Source organism: Rhyacophila brunnea, unplaced genomic scaffold (assembly GCF_057557595.1).
Source record: "Rhyacophila brunnea isolate RB1 unplaced genomic scaffold, BYU_Rbru_1.0 scaffold_2, whole genome shotgun sequence".
Taxonomy (NCBI): Eukaryota; Metazoa; Arthropoda; class Insecta; order Trichoptera; family Rhyacophilidae; genus Rhyacophila; species Rhyacophila brunnea.
Window position 1 is genome coordinate 26874460 of NW_028232859.1, and position 25207 is coordinate 26899666.

The window sequence follows — 25207 nt, forward strand, 5'->3', positions numbered from 1 at the left end:
TCAATTTTTAAAATCATTCTGATAATTTTCATTTTTGGGGGGTGCCAGGGCCCCTTGCGCCCCCCCCCCCCCCCTGGGTGCGCCACTGGCCACCCAGGTACATAAAAACTGTATTAAGTACATGCAAAGTTTTTCAAATCGCTTAAAGCCCAACCAAGTAGGTATTTATCAAAACAATTAAAGTCCACCTATATTTTATCTAAACTGCTTATCAAAATATTTTTTTTTTATAAATGTTGCACCGAACGTATACCCCTTCAGGACTTCTTTGTAGCCATCGTGGTTATTACATTCAATTATCTTTCAATATCCCACATGCTGCAACCATTTGTATTACAATATAATAAATAATATAATAAAACTACATTTTTCTCAGTTTGACATTCAGTGGTACGTTAAGATGTTTGAAACAAATTATGACACCTGGCGTGCGTCGTGTGGTCCGAACAGAACGATAATGTTATATAATCAAATAATTGAAACTTGCCACTATGATTGTTACTGCAATGCGATTAAAGGTCATTTTTCCATGAGTTTCTTAAGTAATAAATAAAAGTAAATAATGTTCGCGGCGGAATAATTTTTGTAAAAAAAAGACGTCCTATCCCTTTGAAATTCCAGAGCCTACTAACGTTAGAAATAAGATTTTAGAAAAACTGTATGGATTAATCGATCAAATGGTCTCTTTTTGTTAATTTTGCAAAATAATTATATTTCTAAATTGTCTGAAAACAGGATAAATACATGAAAATGTACGACGTGTTTTGGTAATAAAGTGTCACTAATTGTACCGAATTTATAGGGTTTTATTGATTTTTTTATTGTAAATTAATGTTTTTAATATTACGTGAATGTTATATTATAATAAAAAAAATATTTTTATTGTGCAGTATAAATTATTTTATGAGAAAAAATCATTCAAAATTGGCTGATGTATACTCAAACTAAAATGGCTTTAAAATCTTTATTTTTTTGATATTAAAAAAAGTACGTGGGTTAATCAATGAAATGTATTATGTCACGCATTTCTTTCATACAATATATACCTGCAAAACTATTATTAAGTTCAACATCCATTGTGGCGTGACAGTCGTTTTGGCCAATTTCGAAAACAGGACCCGACTATTTGTCATTTATTTTAAAAAGTAAAGCGATTGAGAAAATTTTAATGACACAACAAGATTTATTTGAATATTATTTATTAGATTTTAAATAAATAAAGAGTTTATTGTGTATCAGTTCGTTTTAAAAGTGCTTTCTATTTCCACGATTCCGAGAAGACAGGAAAAAACGGGTCCAATGGCCTTAAGGGCCCGCTGAAGAGCCCGCCGTTCAAATATAATTCAGTATAAAAAGGACCTCGGCGTCGTAACTACGTCAATTTAAATCGATCTTTTCGCAAAAATCACTAATCATCGGAGATTTTATTTCAAGAAATATTATTATTATTACTGATAATTTCTGCCGCGCGGAGAATTATTATTATTTTATGAACACCTGCGAGATGAAGCCGATCAGAAAACAGGGCTGTCAAAATAATATTAAGCATTCATATTTTTTAAATGTTAATTTCATCATGGTTTTTAATCAAACCTGTGCAAGTACGTACTGATAACATGGGTGGATTTTGTAGCAAACATACTATTGATATATATACGGGTATATTATTATTATAACCCAATTCAAATTGAACATAGGTTGATACTCAAATACTATTATAGTATGTTTATGATTTCGAGAAAATAATACGATGGTATAATTAATCCATATCAATTATTTGAAAACATTACATTCGCACTTTGCACAAAATTACAAACACATTCGAAGTTTGCCGCACCCGTACAGACCACGTGATATTTGTTTACGCAAAATCGTCGCTTTTCAAAATGGCGAATTTGATTACCAGATTTTACTGCGATGAATCAGTATGTTACTTTTTGTCTTTTTTTATTCGTAGGTTTGTTTACTATGTACACCGAGAAATTTCCATTTATAAACTCGGAAACGATTTTTACAGAAGAGTTTTGGAATATAATGCAACCAAAACTGGAAAAAATTCTATCATGGGTGTTGACTTCCCGAATTAGCTAACCCCAGGTCCATGCCACTACGTGAACCACAGTGAATATTAAGCCATTTCCACACTGGCAACAAGTTGCTGGCAACCTCATTAAATTTTACGATACTTACCATAATTGCTTAAGAAATTTTACAATAATTATCGTAAAATCTAACGAGGTTGCCAGCAAATTAACTTGTTGCCAGTGTGGACCCGGCATTAGATGCACAAAACTTAAATAATATATATTATAAATAAAAATTTAAAATTATAAATATATATTATGATTTATGTCTTCGACAGCCCTGATGAAATAAATGTGAAATATGAGTCGGATCAGTCACAGAGCAAATTTATTAACACAAACAACTTTGACACGACCTTTTTATATTAACTAGTAGACCAGATATTATGGACCACATGTTAAAAAATCATATTTTCAATTCTCAAGGCCAATTCTGTAGAACGTCCTCTTAATACCTACTCAATAAAAATAACATTCTAACAAAGCTTCTTATTATGCATGTTGTTTGCTTTTTTATCATTCATCACTTATAAGTGAAATATAATATACTTATAGTGAAATATAGTCAATTATGACATTTTTATTACACAATTAGCTACAACATGTAAGTAGATACCTGCTACTTTTTCCACTTTTATACATGATAAAAATTATACTTTTTTATTTCCCCACCAAGATAATTTGTTAAATAATAAATTTAGCATGTTGGAATTTATTCATTAGCAGGGTGGTAATTACGAATATCTTAAAAGACATTATGAGAAATAGTTTTTACATTTTTTCAATCTAATGGGATCTTCTCCCATTGAATAAATAAAACGTATTATAAAGCAATAATCTAAATGTATGAAAAATTAGACTATACTGTAGTGGCGATGGGTGGAGGTAGGGTGGACCCACCATAGATAGTACAGACTAAACTTTGTCAGTTATACGTATTTGTTTACATTGAAATAAGACTACAATTTACAGATGGTGTTGGTTAGTTTTTAAAATTCAAATTAACCCTGATAAACCAAGCCATAATACGCATCTGTCTATAAAATATTTAAAATTATGCCATTAAATCATACAACATTTTAGATATTTAATAGATGGAATAATATTTTTAACTACTATCGTTTGGTTAGGCAGGGTTTCATGAATTATAAAAAACTAACCAACAACGTTAGTTCAACGAAAACAAATAAGTATGAATGAAAAAGTGCAATATATAAACATATTCTATTAAAATGTCAGTGGTAGCAATCAACGATTGCCAGCTGTTCTGCTAGGCCTATCAGCCAGAGGTGGTGTCAGACGATATTGTGAAGGCCAGACTTCAGAATAGACTACGCAAATAACCCCAAATTTATATTGGCTGTGACGACTTGCAAATCGTAAAACTGACAAATCAACGAATGTCAAACTGTCTGAGGCGAATGAAAATCCATCCCGAAGGGAAAACTTTGGGGCCGCCTACGCATAGTTCACAATTATATTGAAATCCAACACCGCCAAGCCGTCTGCAAGACCTAGCGAGACAGACTGGCGACCGCCAGCTGGCTCTGCTAGTATAATATTATTATTAGGTTATGTTAGGTTAGGTTTTTTAATTCTGAATTCAACTGAATGTTCATTTTGAGGTTAGCTAACAAGTGTCAACAAACTATCAAATCAGACTATCACAAACAAACAATCGACCATTGCCTGAGACCCAAGCAAGAAACAAATCGAGAAAATACATTTTAATAAAATTCTTCCGTTATCATAATTATTATAGTTCTAGATTTTTTTGGGCATAGTAAATTGATATTAACGTCATTGCAGTTATTGATTGGTATATTTTTATATAATCAATGGCGTTTGACACATTTGGTTAGTTGCAAAAAACACCACCGGAGCGCGACCATCTATTTTGACCACAATGCATGAGCATTTATCACATTTGGTTTAGTTGCAAAAAACACCACCGCAGCGCTACTATCTAATTTTACCAATGCTTGAAATAGGCAGAAAAATTACTGCCGAATTCACGCACTCGGCAGATGTTTTGCCTAATTCAAGAATAAAGCAACGGGCTTGCATTTTTCATGAAATAGGCAACATTCTGCCGATTTTATGTAATACGCAATCACACACATTCGGCGTAACAAGGATGGCAACCTTTTTGTAAAAATGAACTTTCAAAAAGATGTATTTATTTTCAGTCTTGGTTTTCCAAAATATAATAATGTTCTTTACCTACACTAAATTAATAAGAAATATAGTTGAATGGATAAAACTATGCAACTTGAAAGAGTATTAAAAAGGCTTCATTTAGGTTTGCAGAACGTCGGTAAAACATTTTATGCCTAAGTACGACCCTGTCTGGAAACATTGTGAGATAGACATGTAGCTACTTTCATGCATGGACAGGTGGTCCTTTTTTTACTTCAATTTCATACATTTTGCTCCATCTTATAGATAGAAGACGGTTTTTTTCAACATCTCCGAGGAAGACCCTTTAATTACCATAGCAGGAACTCCAACAGTCGTTACCGATACTAGTTTATGAATAGGAAATCGAGTACGTTTAATATTCGACTTAAATGCATTAAATATTATATCGTCACTGTTCTGGCAGAAGACACTAATTCGAAAAAAAGACATATTGAGTTAGTTATACCAAAATGTTCCTTATTTCAAACTTTACCCTCTGGAAACCTTCTTAATAAATAAACAGTCATCCTTTTTACATAGTTTTTATATAGTTTTGAGTAATTTGACTTTGAAGTTGTTAAAATGTTTGAAATGGTCTGTCATGTGAGTTTATTAAGGGGGGACATGCTCGTCGAAGGTCAAAATTGAGTTTTTATTGTATTTTCAAACCATGATCCTGGACACTCCTTAAACGTTGTAGATAATCTATTTATATAATTTTGAAGCCTTATTATCCTTTATAGTTATTTTACACATTTGATGACTGCATGAAGTATTTTTGTTACATAAAATAGTATTCTTTTAAACCTCTCGCTCTAATGTTTTAGAATATAGTCATATTTCGGTACAGAACTGTGCAGTGGTGTTAAGATTTTTTACATTTATTAATTTTTAAACGCATTTATAAAACCATTAGTATAATTTATTACGAGATAATTTTTGTAAAATATTCACGATAAAAAATTATTTTGATAATCTCTGTGATCCCAAATTTGACAAGAATTAGGCATTTTATTATTAAAAAAATCGGCAAGATTAACACATTTGAAGATGATTCTAAAGATACTTATTATAAGCTATGTCTTTGACCATTCAAGTGTGATAAAAATCTTATGAATAATGATTGCTTTATAATAATTATTGACCTAAGAATAAGGTAGTGTTTTTTTGAAATACGCCATTTCTTTTGTCATTCCCTAGTGGTTAAGCTACAACATACGGCCGTAGCCATAAAATGACAAAATATAATTAAAGTAGGTTGAATCAGTGTTGCCATCTTTTTCTATGCTGATTATAGTACAATGGTGTAAAAATTATAGCATTTCTGAAAAATATATAGTACAGGAACATTTTACATCTTGAATCCTTTAAAAGTATAGTATTTTGGCATATTTGGCGAAAAACTATAGTATTTTACATTTTTCGCGAAATTAAAATTATAGTACGGTTGGCATCACTGTAATGACAATAATGAAGTCGCGAGTTTGCTTGCTTGTGGATTGTGGTACATACAAACCCTGAGTTAACCCCTTCATGGCACCTCCGGGTTAATCACTACAAAGGCAGTACCTACTGCTACAAATTTAAAAAAAAATTAAGCACTGGGAGTATAATAAGAAGACATACAGTGGGGGGTGGTAAGCTATTTCCTCTTCATTAGCCAAACTGTTTCGCTTCTAAGCAACAAAATTACCTTGACATACCTACTTGATTTTCAACAATTTTATTGATTCAGAAAATAATAATAATATAATTCTTTGGTAAATTAAGTCTTGTGGGCTCTGGAAAACTTGGATATTGGGGGAATGCATTCTTTGCTTACTTACCTGTGTAAATACATAAGTGTATAACAATAATACCCCTCCATTACATATTCTGTAAAATAAATTTGAATAAGGAAAAGAGCATTTGGTCACTTTGATTGAACCAGTAGTGTTGCCAACCGTACTATAATTTTGGTCACGTACAATATAAAAAAAGGTATAGGTAGTAAGTACGCCCAAAATACTATAATTTTGAATATTGAAGTCTTTTTTCTGAAAGATTTCATTTCTACATTAAAAAAATATACTATAACTACCATAATTTCAGTATTTCCGTACCGTAATTTGGTGCGAAGTACTATAAATTTGTAATAGAAGAAAATTTGGGAAGCCGAGAAAAAAAGTGGAGGTAAAAAAAACTCCTCGAAATGAAACAGATCTATGTAATGGAATTTTTTTTGACTGGAAGACAAAATATATCAGAAATTTTCAAATTCCTTTACTTACTTTTTTGTGAAAAACAAAAAAACCTATACATTTTGAACAGAAGACAATGCTTATTATAATTCGGTGACAAAAAGATGGCAACACTGCTTTGAACTATAATTTTTTTTAAAAAACTCACCAACTGCACGTTTGATAAAGTGAAGAGACCTCTTTTCTTCCAAATCCCATGAATTTTCTTCATCAGTCACTTCCAGAACTGCATCAGAGTGAATGATCCTCTTAAGGAAGTAGTCGTCTTCTTGACCAGAACAGCATCAGAGTGAATATGATCCTCTCGAGGAAGTATTCATCTTCTTGATGTATACCAACGATTTACGAATCAATTCATTCGATTGAAAAATTTGGGGGCTCCTGGGGGAACCCGGGAGGGGAAGGAAAAGGGATGGGGTAGGGAGCGAAAAATGAAATGTCAGAGGGATTGTAGGAACACATCTCCATGAATGTCACTTTTCCAGAACTGCATCAGAGTGAATGATCTTCTCGAGGAAGTAGTCGCATCTTCTTGATGGTATACCAACGATTTACGAACCAATTCATTCGATTGAAAAATTTGGGGACTCCTAGGGGAGCCCGGGAGGGGAAGGAAAAGGGATGGGGTAGGGAGTGGGAAAATTAAATGTCGGAGGGATTCTAGGACCATACCTCTAGGAATGTCACTTCCAGAACTGCATCAGAGTGAATGATCCCCTCAAGAAAGTAGTCATCTTCTTGACCAGAACAGCATCAGAGAGAATGGTCCTCTCGAGGAAGTAGTCGTCGTTTTCTTGATGTATACCAACGATTTACGAATCAATTCATTCGATTGAAAAATTTGGGGGCTCCTGGGGGAGCCCGGGAGGGGAAGGAAAAGGGATGGGGTAGGGAGCGAAAAACGAAATGTCAGAGGGATTGTAGGAATACATCTCCATGAATGTCACTTTTCCAGAACTGCATCAGAGTGAATGATCTTCTCGAGGAAGTAGTCATCATCTTCTTGATGTATACCAACGATTTACGAATCAATTCATTCGATTGAAAAATTTGGGGGCTCCTGGGGGAGCCCGGGAGGGGAAGGAAAAGGGATGGGGTAGGGAGAGGGAAAATTAAATGTCGGAGGGATTGTAGGAACATATCTCCAGGAATACATGTACATGATATGAAGTCTAAAACACTATTAGTATTATTGACTTGGAGTTTCTGTTTTAGATAGTATCACATTCAAATTACTTTTAAATGGGGATAAATAAATCCCTGGATTTAACGACAGCGATTAATGTGAGATAATATATTATATTGAAATCTGAATTTTTATTTGGTCTGTTCCTTGTTGACTAAAAATAGCCTTGAAAATGTTCAATGAAAGTAGTGGAACACCTGAGTGGGTGCAAAGTTTAGAAATTTCCATCATAATACTGTCAATGGAGGCAGTTGGAAACGGACATGGCGTCATTCACACTATGTCGAAGATGAAATTGCTATTAATATTCATTCTACTCGGAAAGTATGCATCTGGCGACGATGAGTAAATGGCGCAATGCGGTGTTGGATTTGAACTTGTGACGACCTCGGATGGCACATCAGCAAATGCATCGCGATCCATCGTTATCGATATCTCTGCACTTCTTTATCTTTGACTATTCAGTAACAATTTTACAATAAAATTTGAAGAGGATCTCTTAACAATAATATGCCTTAAAATTAAGATACATAATTTTTCTGGTTGAATACAAATATGAATGAATTATTACAAATGAATTTCTTATTGTTGTAACATCACAGTTAAATATTCAGATCTTCCCAAATTTTGCACTCAAGTTATATTGTTTTCATAAAAACAAATCTTCGGTCACATTACATTGCGGGAATACTGGAAAATTCAGACATTTTAAATATATGGAAAATCAGAAATGAGATCATATTACACATACAATATGAAAATAATGATACTTTTAAAATTATAAAAGATTATCGATAAGACATTTTATCGAAAACTATTAAGTGATGAAAGTTAACACAATATTTTGAAATATAACCAAAATTACAACTATTGTGGGACCAGCGAAAAGCTTCACGTTTGTCCCTTTTATAAAGTAAAAATAAAAAAAAAATGTTGAGAAGTAAAACTACCGATTCACGCTTTCTTCAGTCTCAAAAATCTATGACACATACGCGGACCCGTCTCCCGTCGAGACGGTCGGGTCAGGTCGACAGCTTCCACCGAGACCGCGCCCGCCACGTCCCGCAGGAGTCGCATCCGAGTCGATGACTTGCAATTTCGTGAGAACAAATGCATCACAATAAGATTGTTATGAGTGAACGAAATTGCAATTTTCCGCATACTTGTCTTACAATCATTCACACGCATTCACACTACATAAAACACATGGACAATTACTATTGAAAGGATTGCAATATGTCAGCGGCGGACGATCGCCGATGCAATGACAACAGCGGACCGCCTGCGGTGAACCACAACAGGACTTTGAAACATCCGCCGTTTGCAGTAGTCCGACGGCAATCGTTCGCCGCAATTTTATCACAACTTAACATATTGGTCTTTTCATTGGACATGCATAAGGATAAAATTTACAAATCGAATCGTCCATTCACAAATGATCGAGAGGAACGACGATTGAATAAAATGTCAAGATTTAAATAAGTAATACATTTTTTGTACTGTTTTAATTTCAAACTTTCAATTACTCGCATGACCTGATATCACATTCGCACAGTTAGTTTGAAATGAAAGTAAAGAAAAGCTTATATCACCATAATTGCACTGCCGAACGACACTTCTCAAATTGAGACGACCGAATTGAGTTTTTTATGACGTGTATTTTATGAAGTGAAATAATGTGATTGACTAGTTTATAAAAATATACCAAAAATTTATATAGTGTGGAAATTTAAAAAAAAAGTTTGCTTACTATTAAAATTGTTTGAAAATATCCCATTCTGTTTGATGGGCCGCAGCCGCCAAATTTTAAGAAGTGTCGCCTCCGAGTTACATTTAATACTCAATGCAGAAACTGCACGTTGGTTGGTTGATATGAGCTCTTCAAAATTCCATCAAAAATTAATATATAAAAAAACTTAGATCAATATTTATATCTACGAGCGGTCAAAAGGATGACACTTTGCAAGTGGAACGGAGATCCACGCTCGTCGCCGCTTTACATACAAATAGTACCTCTTTTCAGTATAAAGACTTGTTAAGATGGCAAATTTTTAACAAAATACCTCTCCAGCAACTGTCGAGACATTTGACAAAATTGTACTCAACGTAGTTTACTTTTCACGCCGGGGAGATTCCCTTCACTCTTATTGCAAATATAAAACGTTCTCCATCACTATCACTACCGACATCTACGGAGCCCAGCAGTCGGGTGGAGACTCCTCGTTTGAAAATGCAATTACCGTCGTCGGCAACGTGATTCTGCCCGTCGTCCGTCACGATTGGAATGTTTCATTTAAATATCTTTTCTCATTTCACTCTTTCTCTATAAATTTTTGAAGAGCGGCACGCGACGCGCTTTTTTTCATGTCATGTCTATCAAATTTTTTTATCCAAAAACAAAGACGAGGTCATCGTCGCCTTTGGAATGGGACGATCCGGCCGTTGGATTCCGCCGAAGACAGAGATCGATCCCGACAGAACGGCGGATCGCAATCACAGAGGAATCCTATATAAGATAAACTATTTTGCACGCTTTCAAGATACTCCCCCATCGACGGTTCGCGGACTTAATAAAAATATCATTTTTCTCCGAAAAAGATTCGGCTCTTAAAATTAATCAAAACAGACGAAACGTCAAAACAACGGTTCGCATTTCATCGGGCGCAATCATATAGACTCTCGATATTTTCAACAATTTGTACATGTCGATAGTGTAAATGAATTACATAATTATACAGGTAATAGGTGTCGTCCGACCGATATCAAAAGCGGTCAAGGCGACATATCGTTTATAATAATTACTTCTACTGGTATTTATGTTTAAGAAATGCATTCAGCCCGTCGCCCGGGCGGCCCGCGGTGCATCTCGCTGAGATCGACACATCTCCGTCCAAACATTATAGGATACGAAAAATAGAAACTTTTTTTTGTCTCCTCTTCACCGTGCCGATGGAGATTCGAGATTTTCTTGTTTTATAGTATAAGATAAGATATAAAATTAAGATAAAAAAAGATTTTTTTAAATTTCACAAAATAGAGGGATTCGAGGAAGAAATATAAACATAAAATAACAGCGGACGCTTTGCGTGTCGATCCGCAGCGAGAGAACCGTGGAGGTACTTTGCGGCGACATATTTGTACGTATGACCCTGAATGTCAGGAAACGGCCGAGGAGGCGACAGGCGAGCCCCCGAGGGCGGAGGCATACCTGCCACGACGCGGCGGCGGACGGAACAAAGCCGGCCCGCTCCGTCCTCTTTAAACTTTCACTGGACATTTTCAACATTATCATATTATATAGGCAGATAATCGACAAATTTACAATAAAATGGAAATTTACAATGATGACCCCTGCGGCGGGACAGCGCACACTTTATACAAAAAATAATTTCGCTCCGATAATCGGCATCTGACTTTCCAGTTGGAAACGTCCGTCACGCTGAACAATTTTATCAAACATCACAGTAAAAGCCGACTCGATATATCTCAACAATTTCAATTGATCATCCGTAGCCAAAAGTCTATTATTACATTATATAAATTTATACTTAATAAATTCAATAATCAATATTGTTTTAATTTTCTGAGAAGGGGGTATCGGAATGGAAGCGGGACAACACAATAATTGAAGAATAACAGTAACACCTATATCTTCCGCCTCATTCTATAAACAGTGTAAACAATATACCCATCATCGATATCGATATAATATATTAATATGACAAACAATTTTCTGAATAGGATGACTGCAATTCTGCAAATTAAAAAACTACGTCCACATTTGATGTATTAAATTTGATTTGATAAGATTTGAAATGAAAAGAACTTCATGCATATTAATAGAATAATAGGTATCATTTAACAAACCAACCGTAAATGATTAATTTGAAGAAATCGACAGTTTAAAAAATTTACAACAAGAATACTTATTTACAGAACTATTTTAAGATCATCGGGTAAAAGTGAAGGATTACAATCGCTTGTGTTTTATTTGCTAATCACCCTTGCGAGTGTCAAAAGAAAAAACAAGATTGAAAAATATGATTTTAAATTTGGTATCATATTACCGGATAGATTGGAGAATATTGCACAAAGCGTTCTAAAATAATGTCACGCTTACGCTAATATCGCTACATAGGCATGTCCATGTCTATGTCTGACGACTAATATTTATGATCAAATTAAAAAATAAAATGTGCCGAGACACTATATACAGTATACACAATATAATATAGAAACAAAGAATGTGTGACGATGCAAATAACGTCATGCAGTTTAATAATAAACTTAGCTACCTAATTCTGTCAAAAAATAAAAGAAAACATCCAATCTTAGTGAAATAATAAAAAGAATTCCAAACCGAAACCCCCTCACCACAATCCAGATAAGTTTTCAAATAGAAACAATCTGAATTTTCTTCAAAAATCAAAATAAATCAATCACATCGATAATGATTATCCTAACAGATTTGAAAACACTTTATACATAGTTAATCTAGAGGTAGGTGAGCGCTAGCGAGCACGGCGAGCCGGATGACCGCACGGATTGCGGTCGAAACGCCATCTCAATTTTGGAATATTATTTATTTACCAATTGCTTAATGCTACGAGGCGCAGGGTGGCCCCCCGCAGTGCTCCGCCCCGCTCGCTGTCACCCCCATTCCTATTACATCAAAATAAACGCCTTAGGCCTGCACGTTGAGGAGCATTCTGAGCCCGTGCGCGAAGTCAGGTTCCGAGCGACCCGTGCCCGTCCTCGTTCCGGTCCAGTGTGTGGGAGGTCGCGGCAGGGCATCGGGCGCCGGGGAGTCTCCCCATTTGCTGCCGGCGAAGGCGGGCCCCATACAGACCGTCGGCCCTCGGCAGGGCGTCGGGCTGACCGGTTGGACTGCTCCCAATCTCAAGGCGGCTGAGCCTTCTCTTTTACCCGGCCGTTGAAACCGGGGCTTTCGCGACGTTCCCGTGGGATACCTATCCGCGCCCTTCGCGATCATCCTGGCGTGCGAATTAGTCATCGAGATGCCTCCCTCTTACGACGGCCGGTCGGACGGTCGATTGCGAATGTTATAAAAGTGCACGAAAAATCTCACCGCTCCTCGTTTATTAGCCTCGATTATTTTCGATTTCGAGGAAAACTTAATTATAGAGACGCTGTTCTTAAGTATCACAGAACGGAACACTGCAAACTCAGTCTGTTTAAAGCTTCAATTTCATCGATTATTTTTGTTTTTCTCCGTATCTCGCGACAGCTGTTGGCCAAACGCATAATTTTCGACATCCACCGTATCGACAAAATGGTCGCCGTTATGAGCAAACAAAGGAACTCTATAAATCTTCCGATTGTCGCTCTGCCAAATGATTTCCAACAGCCGCCGCTTTCAAATTACCTTAGAAAAACAATTAATCTAAATTTATACTATATACTAAACGTCTGAATTATCACCTTTGTATGTATTTTTGTATTAGTTCTTCAGACCACACTCCGCCTACTATCCACAAAGCTTTCACTTCACAAATCACGGCGTCACGGCGTCAGCGGGAATATTTATGCCTTGCCTATGCTATGCTGACGTCACAATTGCGGCATGCTCCGTTTAATGCATATATACGCGTTCAAACTTTTAACAAAACGTAAAACGAGGTGAAATTAGGCCATTGACATTTTTGGTTCGTAGATTTATTTATTAATCTTTTAAAATATGTAATTTCATTTAATTTAATATAAATAATAGTTAATATACAATGTTGACAAGTTGGAATTTATTTCGAATCACTGTTTTGTAAAACACTCCATTTTGTAGGTAGGTACCTAGGTATTAGTTTTAGACACACCTCTTTGGGTTTTTTATTAGTTGAAGTTGATATTTCAAAACAGAATTGCATTTTAGCAAATTTATTTTCATTAAAATCATTAAAACTTTATGATTATTGCAATGTACCTAACCCCTTTTCGACCCATATAATTCATTGTAAATGTATTATGGATCTTACCAATATCAAGATATATTTGGTCTATCTTGTAGAACCAACCGGTTAATTTAATATAGAAAAATATTTTGAAGAAGGATGACATCATATATGATTGAACTTCAGTGCTAGAAAACAGTGATATCCAAAGAGATTGGACGGTACCGTCTGTGATAGGTACCTATCTGTTTTTTTCAATAACAACTATTATACCTAAGATCGAGGGCGGCTCTACCTTAAGGGTTCGTAGGGACCATCCCCACATAGTTATCATCTCAAAAATACACATATATAATACCTATATATACCTACATATAGATATTTTTATCATTGTCATAATATAAGTAAATACCTACTTCATTACATGATCAATGAACTATTTAATTTATTGTACCCGTCGCAATTTTATAGAGATATTTATTATTATTATACAAATAAATAAAGTAATGATTTTAAATTATTATGTAAAAACATAATGATAATTACGCGGTACTAAAATAATAAATTAAATTAAATACGCCCTATTTCACGGTGACACCTTTGTACAAATTAAGAAAGCTATGGCGTCTATTTTTTGCTGACCCGGGGTCACTCAATCCTATCCCGTCGCCACGGTACAAATGTTGTTCTACAATGGATGTGAATGCATTAGCATTAGTATACGCATATTGGGGAGCGAATCAAATGACCCCTAGTATAGTAAAAATGCTTGCTGTATGTTGTTGTTCGAAACTGATAATGGTAAGTAAGTATATAATAATAATTATTATTAATTAATTTAATATTTTTAGATGTGATTAAGTAACGACTCAAATAATCATATTCTTTATTTTGAAAAATTACTCATTTCATCATTAATAAAATCATATTATTATAAGTAGCTTGGTACGTCATAATGTATAATATAAGAAAATATATAGGAACCTATGTATATTTAATAATTAATGGCTAAACCCCACCACCTAGAAAGTCGTCAAGCCGCCACTGCCTAAGATCTTAAATCTAATGAAAAGTATGGCTGTCCAAGATGATGATGCCGCATCTCACAAAGGATGTTTATTAATTTCAACAAGCCTGGTGGGCTACTTATGTTTGCGAAATATTTTATCAATTCAATCATTTTTACAAATACGGACAATTTCACTTTGATTGGACCACTGGTTAATTGGGGAAGCTCTTCAAAGAGCCAAATCTCAAGGAATGGAAACCAAACCAAGGAACAAACACTGTTTTACATCGTTTAATTGGGACAGTAAATTTAAGATCACAATACAATATAATTATTATATAAGTAATTGAGATACCCGGGGTTCCAGCGGCTAGCTCAGGTGTCTATCGAACCCCGGATTCACAAAAAAAAAAAAAAAAAACGGTTGGTTCGTGACGTGGTCTTATATTTTCTTATGATTTTTAGTTTCACAAATTTATATCTGGGTTTTTACGATTATAGTCGCAGGTCCTATCTTATTGGAAAAGGGACGCTTACTAACTTTTTTCTCTTTTTAAATTCCTCAGACCCACGCCAACTAGTAAAAGGGACTAGTGATTGGCCAAATCTGATCGCATGATCTTTGATTCGGCGAATCACGAGCCTGACCCTGGCGCCGGCGCGCGAGGATTTCACGCACAATGCGCGGCAAAATTTATTATATTTGAATACTTATATTTAGTCTTAAAATTATCTCTTTCATCCATCATCATTTATACTTTTTAAATCAAATTAAATTTATCTTAATTACACCTCCGCCCAGTATATGATTTTCACACACCGGACGAAGGCCTTTACCTATGAATAAAAAATACTTACGTGGTTGAGCAAGGAATCAGATTAGATGTTTTATGAAGCCGTTTCTAGAGGTCAGGGTTACGTTTCGACTTATAGCTACTAAATGATTATTTTACACCGGGAGAAGCCCGCCTGTAACAGGGGTGTATCATAATGCATATTTGAAGACGTTGTATTAAGGAAAATTGGTTAATAAAATTATAATTATTATACTAGAATCTATTGATGAAAATTTATTACGAAGTTCAATGCAAGCAATACAGTTTTTCACTGACAGTTGAAGGTCTGTAAAAATCAAAACCACACAGAATTGCTTTGCTGTTTGTGACTTAAAACCTTTAGATTCCCAAAATTTTGAGCAAGGAGCTGCGCATTTTTGCAATATTAATTTGTATGTAGATACTGACATGCCCATGAACTTCCCGTCTTAAATGGGAAGACGGAAATAAGGTTTTGTAAGCCTAAATTAGCGGGGCAGAAAAACCTATGATCGTATCATTTGGTTATCTAGCAGGTGTTGTTTTGTTTTCTGTTTCAGGATGAGCCCATGTTTTGTGTTCTTGAGGCTGGGAACATGAAACGGGAAAGTAATAGTATGATAGATAAAGAATAATATTAGGCTTTTGCCACTTAAATTGCATAAAAGATGTGTAATAAGAAATAAAATGTGTTAGGTATAAGTTTGAATGAATAATTGGTTGTATAATAATATGTACTTAGCATTAAATATTTAGTTATAATAAATATGTGCGAGGTGCATGGATTGGGCCCAAGTGAATGAGACGTATGCCGTGAGAGAAATAATATTAAGACTGTTTATATTAATATATAGGCATAACAAATATCATGGAAGAAAATACTATGTACCTACATATTAATTTCAGTAGCTTCAGTATAATATTATCGTGTTTACCGCTTATTAAAATTTACAAAATCTTAACGCTAGATGGCCTTCAGTCGACACATAATTCGGACGGGGGAAATTTTCAAATAAACGGCCTACCTCGTAATTGGGCGATTCAAAAAAAACTCCTGATGACTTGACCAATCGAGAATGGCCCTTTTAAGTCAGTAAGAAAGAATAATGAAGCTGCGTGAAGCCCGTGGAAAAGTTAGTTGGCGTCCCTCTATGAAACTAGACAGTTGCCAGTCACTCGCGCTAAATAAAAATGTAAATTATTAGTGAAATTATACAATAGTTACTAGAATTAAGAACCTAATAAGAACAACTTTGTTTAAAAGAATAAGTGATCGTAGAAAGGAATAATAATAATTGATAACTTGGCTCTTATGTTTATAAAACTTGTGAAGGAAATAAATACGAAGAGTTAGAGATTATCAGTTCAAGGGAGACCTCGTCGGTTGCCTCCAAGAAAGAAAGAAGATTGTAGAAAACTAAATACAGTCAGTAGATCGACAGAAAAACAAGTGTAGAGTCCACGCACCTCACTTATAAAAATTACTATCGGGAACGCGGGAAATATCTTCCCCATACGAAGTTGTCGGTTTGCTACGCATGCACGTGTGAGAAAACGATCTCAGGAATTTTAAACGTTTTAATGGTGCGGAGTTAAACGTTTTCTTGAACCAATTAATAGGTGGCCATTTTGAATTCTTCTCTTGTAAACAACAGAAACGTCACTCTGACAACTAGTGTTTTAAATCTAATAGATTATAGAAATAATACTATATAATTAAATATTGTTAAATTTAAAAGTGAATTACGCCAAACCAGAGGTTCTCAATAAGAGCTCAAAAATTTATTCCTTAAATAATTGCAAAAATCTACTTAAGAAGTCAACTCCAACGAATAGAGTTGGAAGTAAAATTAATACTAGACCTGAGGTTCTCAACTAGGTCCTGTTCCATACTTATTAGTGATCTCAATGTATACGATTAAGTTAATAAATAACATTATATGTTATTTGGATATAAATTAAGATATATTATCTGGATATAGACAAGATAAGTTTATAAGATTAAACTGAATAAACATACTTTAGAAATTAAATTAAGTAAGTACCAAAACCAAACTTCTTTGTGTGAACTTCTGTGAGAAATATAAACAATATCTAAATTTCTGACGAGTTTCATTTGACTGCCCCTTGAAAGTAATTTGGACAGTTCCAACTAAAGAGAAACAGTTATATAATAAAAATATTTGTACTATCAGAGTGCTAAACAATACCATCCGAGCTAGCACTGACGCTCCTAGATATGTCAGTACCCACTTATTATTTTATTTTAGAATTTAATATTCTCCTGGCTATTGTATATAATAAATATTGAATTTTGAATATTTCAGAGGTAAATTGTGGGAAATAAAAATGTAAAACCGGGAATTAAATCCACTAAAATAAAATCACGGGGGATATGTTCTGGACATGGGTCGCGATAAGCGAAATTTCGCGATCAACGGGGGTGATTCCCTTGTTTGGCCTCTCTACGTTTATTGTGCAAAATTTGCGATTACATACTGTTAAGTAATGCATTACAGCAGGGGTAGCCAATCTTTTGCATACCATGCACCAATTTTTTTCACAGACGAGTTCAGATGCGCTATACAACTCAAGCACATTATCTACCTTCTTACGTTCACGGTTGGGGTTGGAAAATAGGGATAGGGGTAGGATCTGCTTCGCTTAAGGGAGGAAGAGGAATAACTCAATCACGCAATTACATTAATTAATTTATCATCGTCATCGGCACTACAACCCAATGTGGGTCTTGGCCGCCTCAAGAAAACGTCTGCACTCCCTTCTGTCTACCGCAAGCTCCCTCCACCGCCTTAGTCTCAGGGATGCTGTGTCTCTTTCTATACAGTCCAGCCACTGCAGTCTAGGTCTCCCGACCCTCCTTTTCCCTTCAGGTCTGTTGAAGAGGAGCCTCTTTGGTGGTTGGGTGTCTTCCATCCTTGAGTTATGGCCTGCCCAACGAAGTCGCCTGACTTTAACATGTGAGACTACAGGGGGATCTTCATTCAACGCATATAGTTCATGGTTGTACCTTCCTCGCCACGTGCCATCCTCCGCACATACAGCTCCGAAGACTCTTCTTTATCTTTCTTTCAAAGATATCCAGCTTCCTCTCATCTTTTTTTGATGAAGCCCAGCATTCCGACCCATAGGTTAATATGGGTCTAATGAGGGTTTTGTATAACTTTATCTTATTTTCTTTGAGAGGAGTCTTGATCTGAAGTGTCTCTGTAAACCGTAGTAAGATTTGTTTGCCAGAGTAATCCATCTGCTAACTTCTTGGCTGATGTCGTTTTGAGGGGTAATGCGAGATCGCAGATATATGAACTCGTCAACCCTTTCGAACTTATACGTGTCATTCGTGAGTGGTGAGCTTGAAGGAGCCTCACTTGCAGGCATGTATTTTGTTTTTTTTTGATTGACCTGAAGTCCCATTTCTATGGCAGCTCTTTCCAGTGTGATAAATGCCTCTTTTAAGGCTGGTTCTGATCTTGCCACTATGTCTATATCATCGGCATAGCCAAGGAATTGCACAGATTTATTGCATACGACCCCCATGTTGTTTGTATTTGAGAGTCTCTGATGACTTTTTATAGTCCTATATTGAATAGCACACAGGCAAGGGCATCACCCTGTCTGAGACCATTGTATGTGTGCATCTTACTTGACAACAAGTAAGTGATATGTGTCTATCTTAAGTTCATGGCATTTTTCTAGGATTTGTCGTAGGGCAAATATTTGATCTGTGGTCGACTTCGTTGGGCGGAAACCACATTGATACTCGCCTATTATGCATTCCGTGTATTTAACCATTCTTCTGTACAGGATATTGGAGAACACTTTATAGGCTGTCTTTAGAAGGGATATGCCCCTGTGGTTGGTATAATCCATAACGTTTCCTTTTTTATGAAGGGAGCATATCGACTACCTCATGGAATAACACACTAACTCTAAATTATCAACTTTTCAGGAGAGCAAAAAAACCATTCAAAAAAATGTGTAGCAAAAGCCGTTTATTGTGTGCAAATATTATTTAAATTATAATTTATATCTTTAAATAGCGAACCATTTATGCATACAATCAACTTTTGCATGACATTAATTTAGGCACACCCTAAATGTGTTTTTCCACGTTAAGTTTGACAAAAATATTACATCTAGATTTGGTGTGATTTTTCTGGTTTATATTTTTTAGTGGGTGTATATATCTATAATTGGTGTGTTTTTCCACGTATTTTTTTTTTCATAAAAAAAGTACCACGTAACTTGAGATGGTGTTTTTTTCCTTACTAATTCTGACAGTGGCGAAGGGTGACTTTTTGAAAGAGGTAGGCTGTGGGAGTAACCATGCTTGTTAGATATATTTGCGGGAAATAAGAAGATAACCCAATATTACTACTGATGAATAGGTACGCTAAAACGAAGAAATTTCAAAAGCTTAATTGGTTCATAAAAATAAGCAATTTGTTTGAATTACTTATGTATTTTCCTAAACATTTATAAACGTAGCATACGCTCAAAATATATTACCTATCATCTATGAAAATATCCGTTGTTGTATATATATTATGTTCCATAACAATTTATAATTTAACCCGTAAAACTAGATATTTTAAAATACTTCTATATTTAAAACACAGACTTAGGTAGGTACAATATCAGATATCTAAATTGTCTAATGAGTGAACTAATAAATAAATAAAAATCACGAGATAAATTATTTTATATTTTGAACAACAATCAATACATATTTATGTGATTTAATCCCATAGAAATAATTTTTTAAATTATCTTCTTATTAATTATTTTGAATAAATGTGCTCTCGCGACGTAAGCGCTAACAAAACAACTTGTACATTTGTATGCGGGAGGACGCCAGACATTTTGAAATAATGAGAAAAAAACTTCATATTGAAAAACCCGTCAATTCACGCAAAAATAATCCTATACAATATGTGAAGCGAAACGCGGTGTGTTCTATTTTTTTAAACTTTCGAGAGATGCCATAGATGGTGCTTATTGAAATATGGGAAAAGATCGTAAAATTATGACAATTATACGATAGATATCTTTGGGCATATTGAATATAATATTATTATTTGTGATTATATAAATACGTCAACATGAAAATAAAAATTATTTTTCTTAAGAAGGTAGGCTTTAAATAATCGCCTAGTAAGGAGTCTTCGCCACTGAATTCTGAACAATAATCTTAAATATCTTGACTTAGAGAGATTTTTGTTTTGAATTTTACAAGGAATGACATACTATGTGCTTTTAGTTTTTTTTTCTCGATGATATTTGATTACACCAAAAATATTTTTAGATATTCTGATGGAGTATGAGGAGATTTTTTAATTAAACAATATTTTATCGCAATAAACTGTATTTTAACCATTCAGTCAGTTTCAGGTAATTGTTTTACAGAACATAATATTACAGTAAGATAATTGCAAAAGGTACTAAATGAATATTTCACTCAACATAATAATGATTGATAGTATGAATTTAAAAAAAAAAATGAGAGGATAGTTAGTTACCTATATATTTTACGTAAATTACGTTTGCCTTGCAGCATTGTCAAGTAAATAGGTACCTACATGGATAATTATAAACGTTATGTACCTAAATAAATCTTCTTTTATATTAAGTGTGGGAAAACTATCAACTAACATACAACTGTATTCTTAAAATTAGATTTAAAATATGTAAAAATATTAGTTATAAGACTTATACTTCTATGTAGCTACTTATTTCTATCACACCTCGCTTAGCTGTTTGTAGATGCCAAAGATAACAATAGCCATCCTTGCTAACAATATCGTAAACAGTGAGATTGTAGATGGCATATTTTCTCTTATAATGAAAGACGCGTACTTCACTTTGTGACACAGTTAAAACTGTTTGTAAATCAAAGCATGCTGTAACAGTTGTAATGCGATTTTCTTTTGCACAATTTATATCACCCTGTTTCATCTCTTTCGAACGTTCTGTAAATAATAAATGTTGCTGATAATCACTTTCCAGTTGTTGTTTGCGTTCCTGGTCAGACGAATTGTAAATAAAACACTTTTCACACAGGTCCTTTTTAGGGCGAAAAAGGAAAGGTTGAAATACGTGGAAAATATGTCATTATATTGGCATTCAGTAGCAATTGGAAACTGATAATTTTTTGATCCAAACCATATGCTATATTGGAGAAACATTTTCACCATATTCAAATTCTCGTTTAAATATTCTTTTTGGCTATTTTTTCTAACATAGTGGGATACTTTTTTAGGAAAGATATTATTAATATGTTCAATTACACTATTTTTTGTTGCTTCATTGAGTGCATGAGGACGGTTGTTGTGCCCGCCTCGACTATCCAACAGCAATTCTGACTCTTCATGTTTTTAAAAAGCACTCACCATCCACATATTTGAAATTAAAAGCGTTTATATAAACATAGTTTTACACACTTTTATTATGTCGTTATTGCATGGCAAATTATAAATAAGTGCTTTTGAACGTCTTGAAGAAGCTGGTAGTTTTTGGGTTTTCTTTTGCACTGACTTGACATATCGTTAGATGTAATCCCATTGTCTCTCATGATTGCCAATCATCCAAAATGAATCAAAACTAACTTGACGTTCGGATTCACTCATTTTTGGGGCACATTTGAATGGGCAAGAATTTTTACAGGGTGCTTCCATGGTATTCAAATATTCTTCACCCGGATTGAATATTTTTTTGGCTTTTTGGCCAAGTACTCAGACAGAAGTATAATGTTATTATGTTGAGTACAGACTCTACTCTACTACTACTAAGATCTGCTGGATATTTCGTAATTTCATCGATCAAATCATCAATGATTCCCAAATCTCCTCCAAATGTTTGTGTCATATCTGGCACACTAGAAGAACAGCTAAGACCCAATAATCCAGGATCACTAGAAGTATTATTGGAATTTGATATGTATTCGGAGTCTTCAGATGGGGTAAAATCAATGGTTATCATCATGGACTATGCAATTTTTATCCAGACATGCAATGATTCTTTTCGACTTTTTTTAATACCGTATGTATCATAAAAGTATAGTAAAAGGTATTGCCAATACATATGCAAAAATAGGCAAGTATTACCTTACCTACTTATCACAAGTCGTCATGGAATCGATACAAGAAGAATAATTAATGTAGGTTGTAAATTAGAAACTAATGGTGCAAATATCCATCTATACGATGCTTACTAATGAAGGAAGACGATAGTTTATAATACGAAACACAGAATATTATAAACATTGAAAATCCTGTAGGAGCCAATAGTACCGACAAAATATTTACGGTTGAATCATTTACAATTATAACCTATAAATGTGTTGTCTGAAGTAGAAGATTATTAAAGCAACATATTATTTACCTTTGTTGTTTCCATCCTTTACAGTGTTGCCATCTTTTTCTATGCTGATAGTACGAAAGGGTAAAAATTATAGTATTTCTAAAAATATATATAGTACAGGAACATTTTTCGTCTTGAATCCTTTAAAATTATAGTATTTTGGTATATTTGGCGTAAAATTATAGTATTTTTCATTTTTCGCGGAATTAAAATTATAGTATTGTACTATAATTATAGTACAGTTGGCATCACTGATCCTTTATGTTATTAGTCTCTTGAGCTAGTTGTAATATTCGCCGAGATCTAGTTGGAGACAATATATTAACTAAATGGAATAGTATATAACTTAAATCCATTAGAATTTAAATTCAAATTCCATCAAGTAGGTACCTACCATCGGTCGATAATATTAATATTAAAATTAGTCACTTGTTCACAATAAAAAAAAATAACACAAATTTACTGTCACAAAAGCAATTAACGATAATGAAAGTAGGTGCGATTCATTACAAAGGATAATGATTTTGCAATACAGTGTTGTTCTATGTTGACAAAGGCGAGAGTTGAATTAGTGTCATATTCCATGGTGAAATCATAGTTAAATGATACACTAAAATGATTTGTATAGGGAGCATGTATATTTTTTCTGAGTTATAAATATCACACCAACTCGGCATAGTGTCATATTCATGTCACATAAAAATTATTAACAATAACTGGTGATACTAACTACAGGTGGATTATTATTCCATGTTATTTAAGATATTACAAAAATTGTTATATAATCATATTTTTTGGTATTTTAATTTACGAGTATTATTTTAAACAGTTTTTAGTATTCCATGATAGTCGATATTATTCCCATCTTCCATTCTTTGGGTATTCTTTCTTCCTGCCACACTTTACTCATAAGTTCATGCATGCATGTTGAAAGGTTTTCACCACGACATTTCATTAATTCAGCTGAAATATTGTTCATGCCAGGGGACTTATGGTTTTTCAGTATATGGATGGCGTTAGAGACTTCCACCAGTAAAACCAGTGTGCTTTCTTCGTCGTCATCTGGATATGTTTGTGGGTCAGAAGTCGATTTCGTTGTTTGATTACTGATTGATATTGATTGCTGTTTAGAAGAGTAGCAAAGTGTCTCTTCCATCCATTAATTTATGCCAGTTCAAAAAACACACGTTTATTGGAGCACCAATCTAGAATAGTCAGAAATGATCTATTGGATGAGGGTGATCGCTGTCGTGGACCCTGCTGATGGTGCTACAGCTGCCGGAGAGTCTCGTTTGGTGAAGATAACTCTAGACCATAGTTGTTGGATGTGATTAGAAAGAGAGAGAGCTCTGAGAGGGATGGAGCGCTGAGAGCTTCTGAGTGTTTGGATTTCGCTAGTCTTTCAATGTTTGGTGTTAAATTTGTGTTACTGACATAATTTTTTTTTTCACACGAAAAAAAACGCACTCGATTGGATTCGAACCACCGATTGTTCGGTTATCAGCCGAACGCACTACCTTTACGCCACAGTATGATACTGCAATCGTGATGATTATACAGTATAATATTGTAGTTTAGAATTGTTCTGTTGCCTAGGCAGCGAATTTATTATTGTCGGCCATTTGCAATTTCTTACGTAAACAAACGATTAAACGTCAGTTAGTAATATAAATTAAAGTGTATAGAAATAAACCAACAGCGTTCCAATAAGCGGTCCTTTTTCTTGAGTGTGTAATTTAACAGGATAATCAAGAGCTATTCAAAGAATCCAGTTTATCACAAGTTTTGTTACGCCAAAGAAGTAACACTTCAACGCGTGTACATAAGTACACACACCGATTATTTTTTTGTAAGTGAAATACATAATAATTATATAATTTGTCATTAATTCGAATTTTTCGTATCGTTATTTTTTAAATGTTTAAAATATCTGTTTTAAAAATACATATTTGAATTATAAAAATTGGGTTTTTATTGTTATTGCATGATATAATAATTACAAGCGAAAACAGTCGATCGCCATAAATAATTTTATCAACCAGTCGATCCTAGAAAAAACAGTGCGCCGGAAAGCTTTACTACTTTGTATGGTCGCCATTTTAGTAAAAATGAATTTTGACAGTTCATATTTGAAAATCGTGAAGTATAGACGTGGCAAATTTATTATGGAAAAATATTCGATAAACCAACATGTTTTAATCGTAACCACATTTTATCAAAATGAATCATCAATTATTGTGACGACTAGAAAATTATGTAAAATTTTGGGTAGAAATAATGTGCCATCAAAACCCACTATTATAAGGAACTAATATAGGAATTATAAATAGCTGAATGAAATATCAAATTTATCACTTCCTATTTTTTTAATTCATGTAGACAGTGGCGAGGGCCCACTCAACATTCGCT

At 34.3% G+C, this 25207-nt stretch overlaps 2 protein-coding genes across 2 annotated transcripts; both read right to left on the reverse strand.

The window, feature by feature from the left end:
- Positions 1-7380: 7380 nt before the first annotated feature.
- aqz (aaquetzalli) lies at positions 7381-13204 on the reverse strand. The gene has a single exon (XM_085947182.1). It carries the CDS (start codon positions 12703-12705, stop codon positions 12376-12378), a length of 330 nt encoding a protein of 109 aa, XP_085803308.1. The 5' UTR covers positions 12706-13204; the 3' UTR covers positions 7381-12375.
- Positions 13205-18604: 5400 nt separating this feature from the next.
- On the reverse strand, positions 18605-18976 carry LOC147072120 (uncharacterized). The gene has a single exon (XM_085946638.1). The coding sequence runs from the start codon at positions 18974-18976 to the stop codon at positions 18605-18607; it is 372 nt and encodes a 123-aa protein (XP_085802764.1).
- Between the last annotated feature and the right edge of the window lie 6231 nt (positions 18977-25207).

Excerpts from the sequence above, each read along its gene's own strand:
- aqz (XM_085947182.1), bottom strand. The coding sequence starts at position 12,705 with ATGACTAATTCGCACGCCAGGATGATCGCGAAGGGCGCGGATAGGTAT.
- LOC147072120 (XM_085946638.1), bottom strand. The coding sequence starts at position 18,976 with ATGGGGGTCGTATGCAATAAATCTGTGCAATTCCTTGGCTATGCCGAT.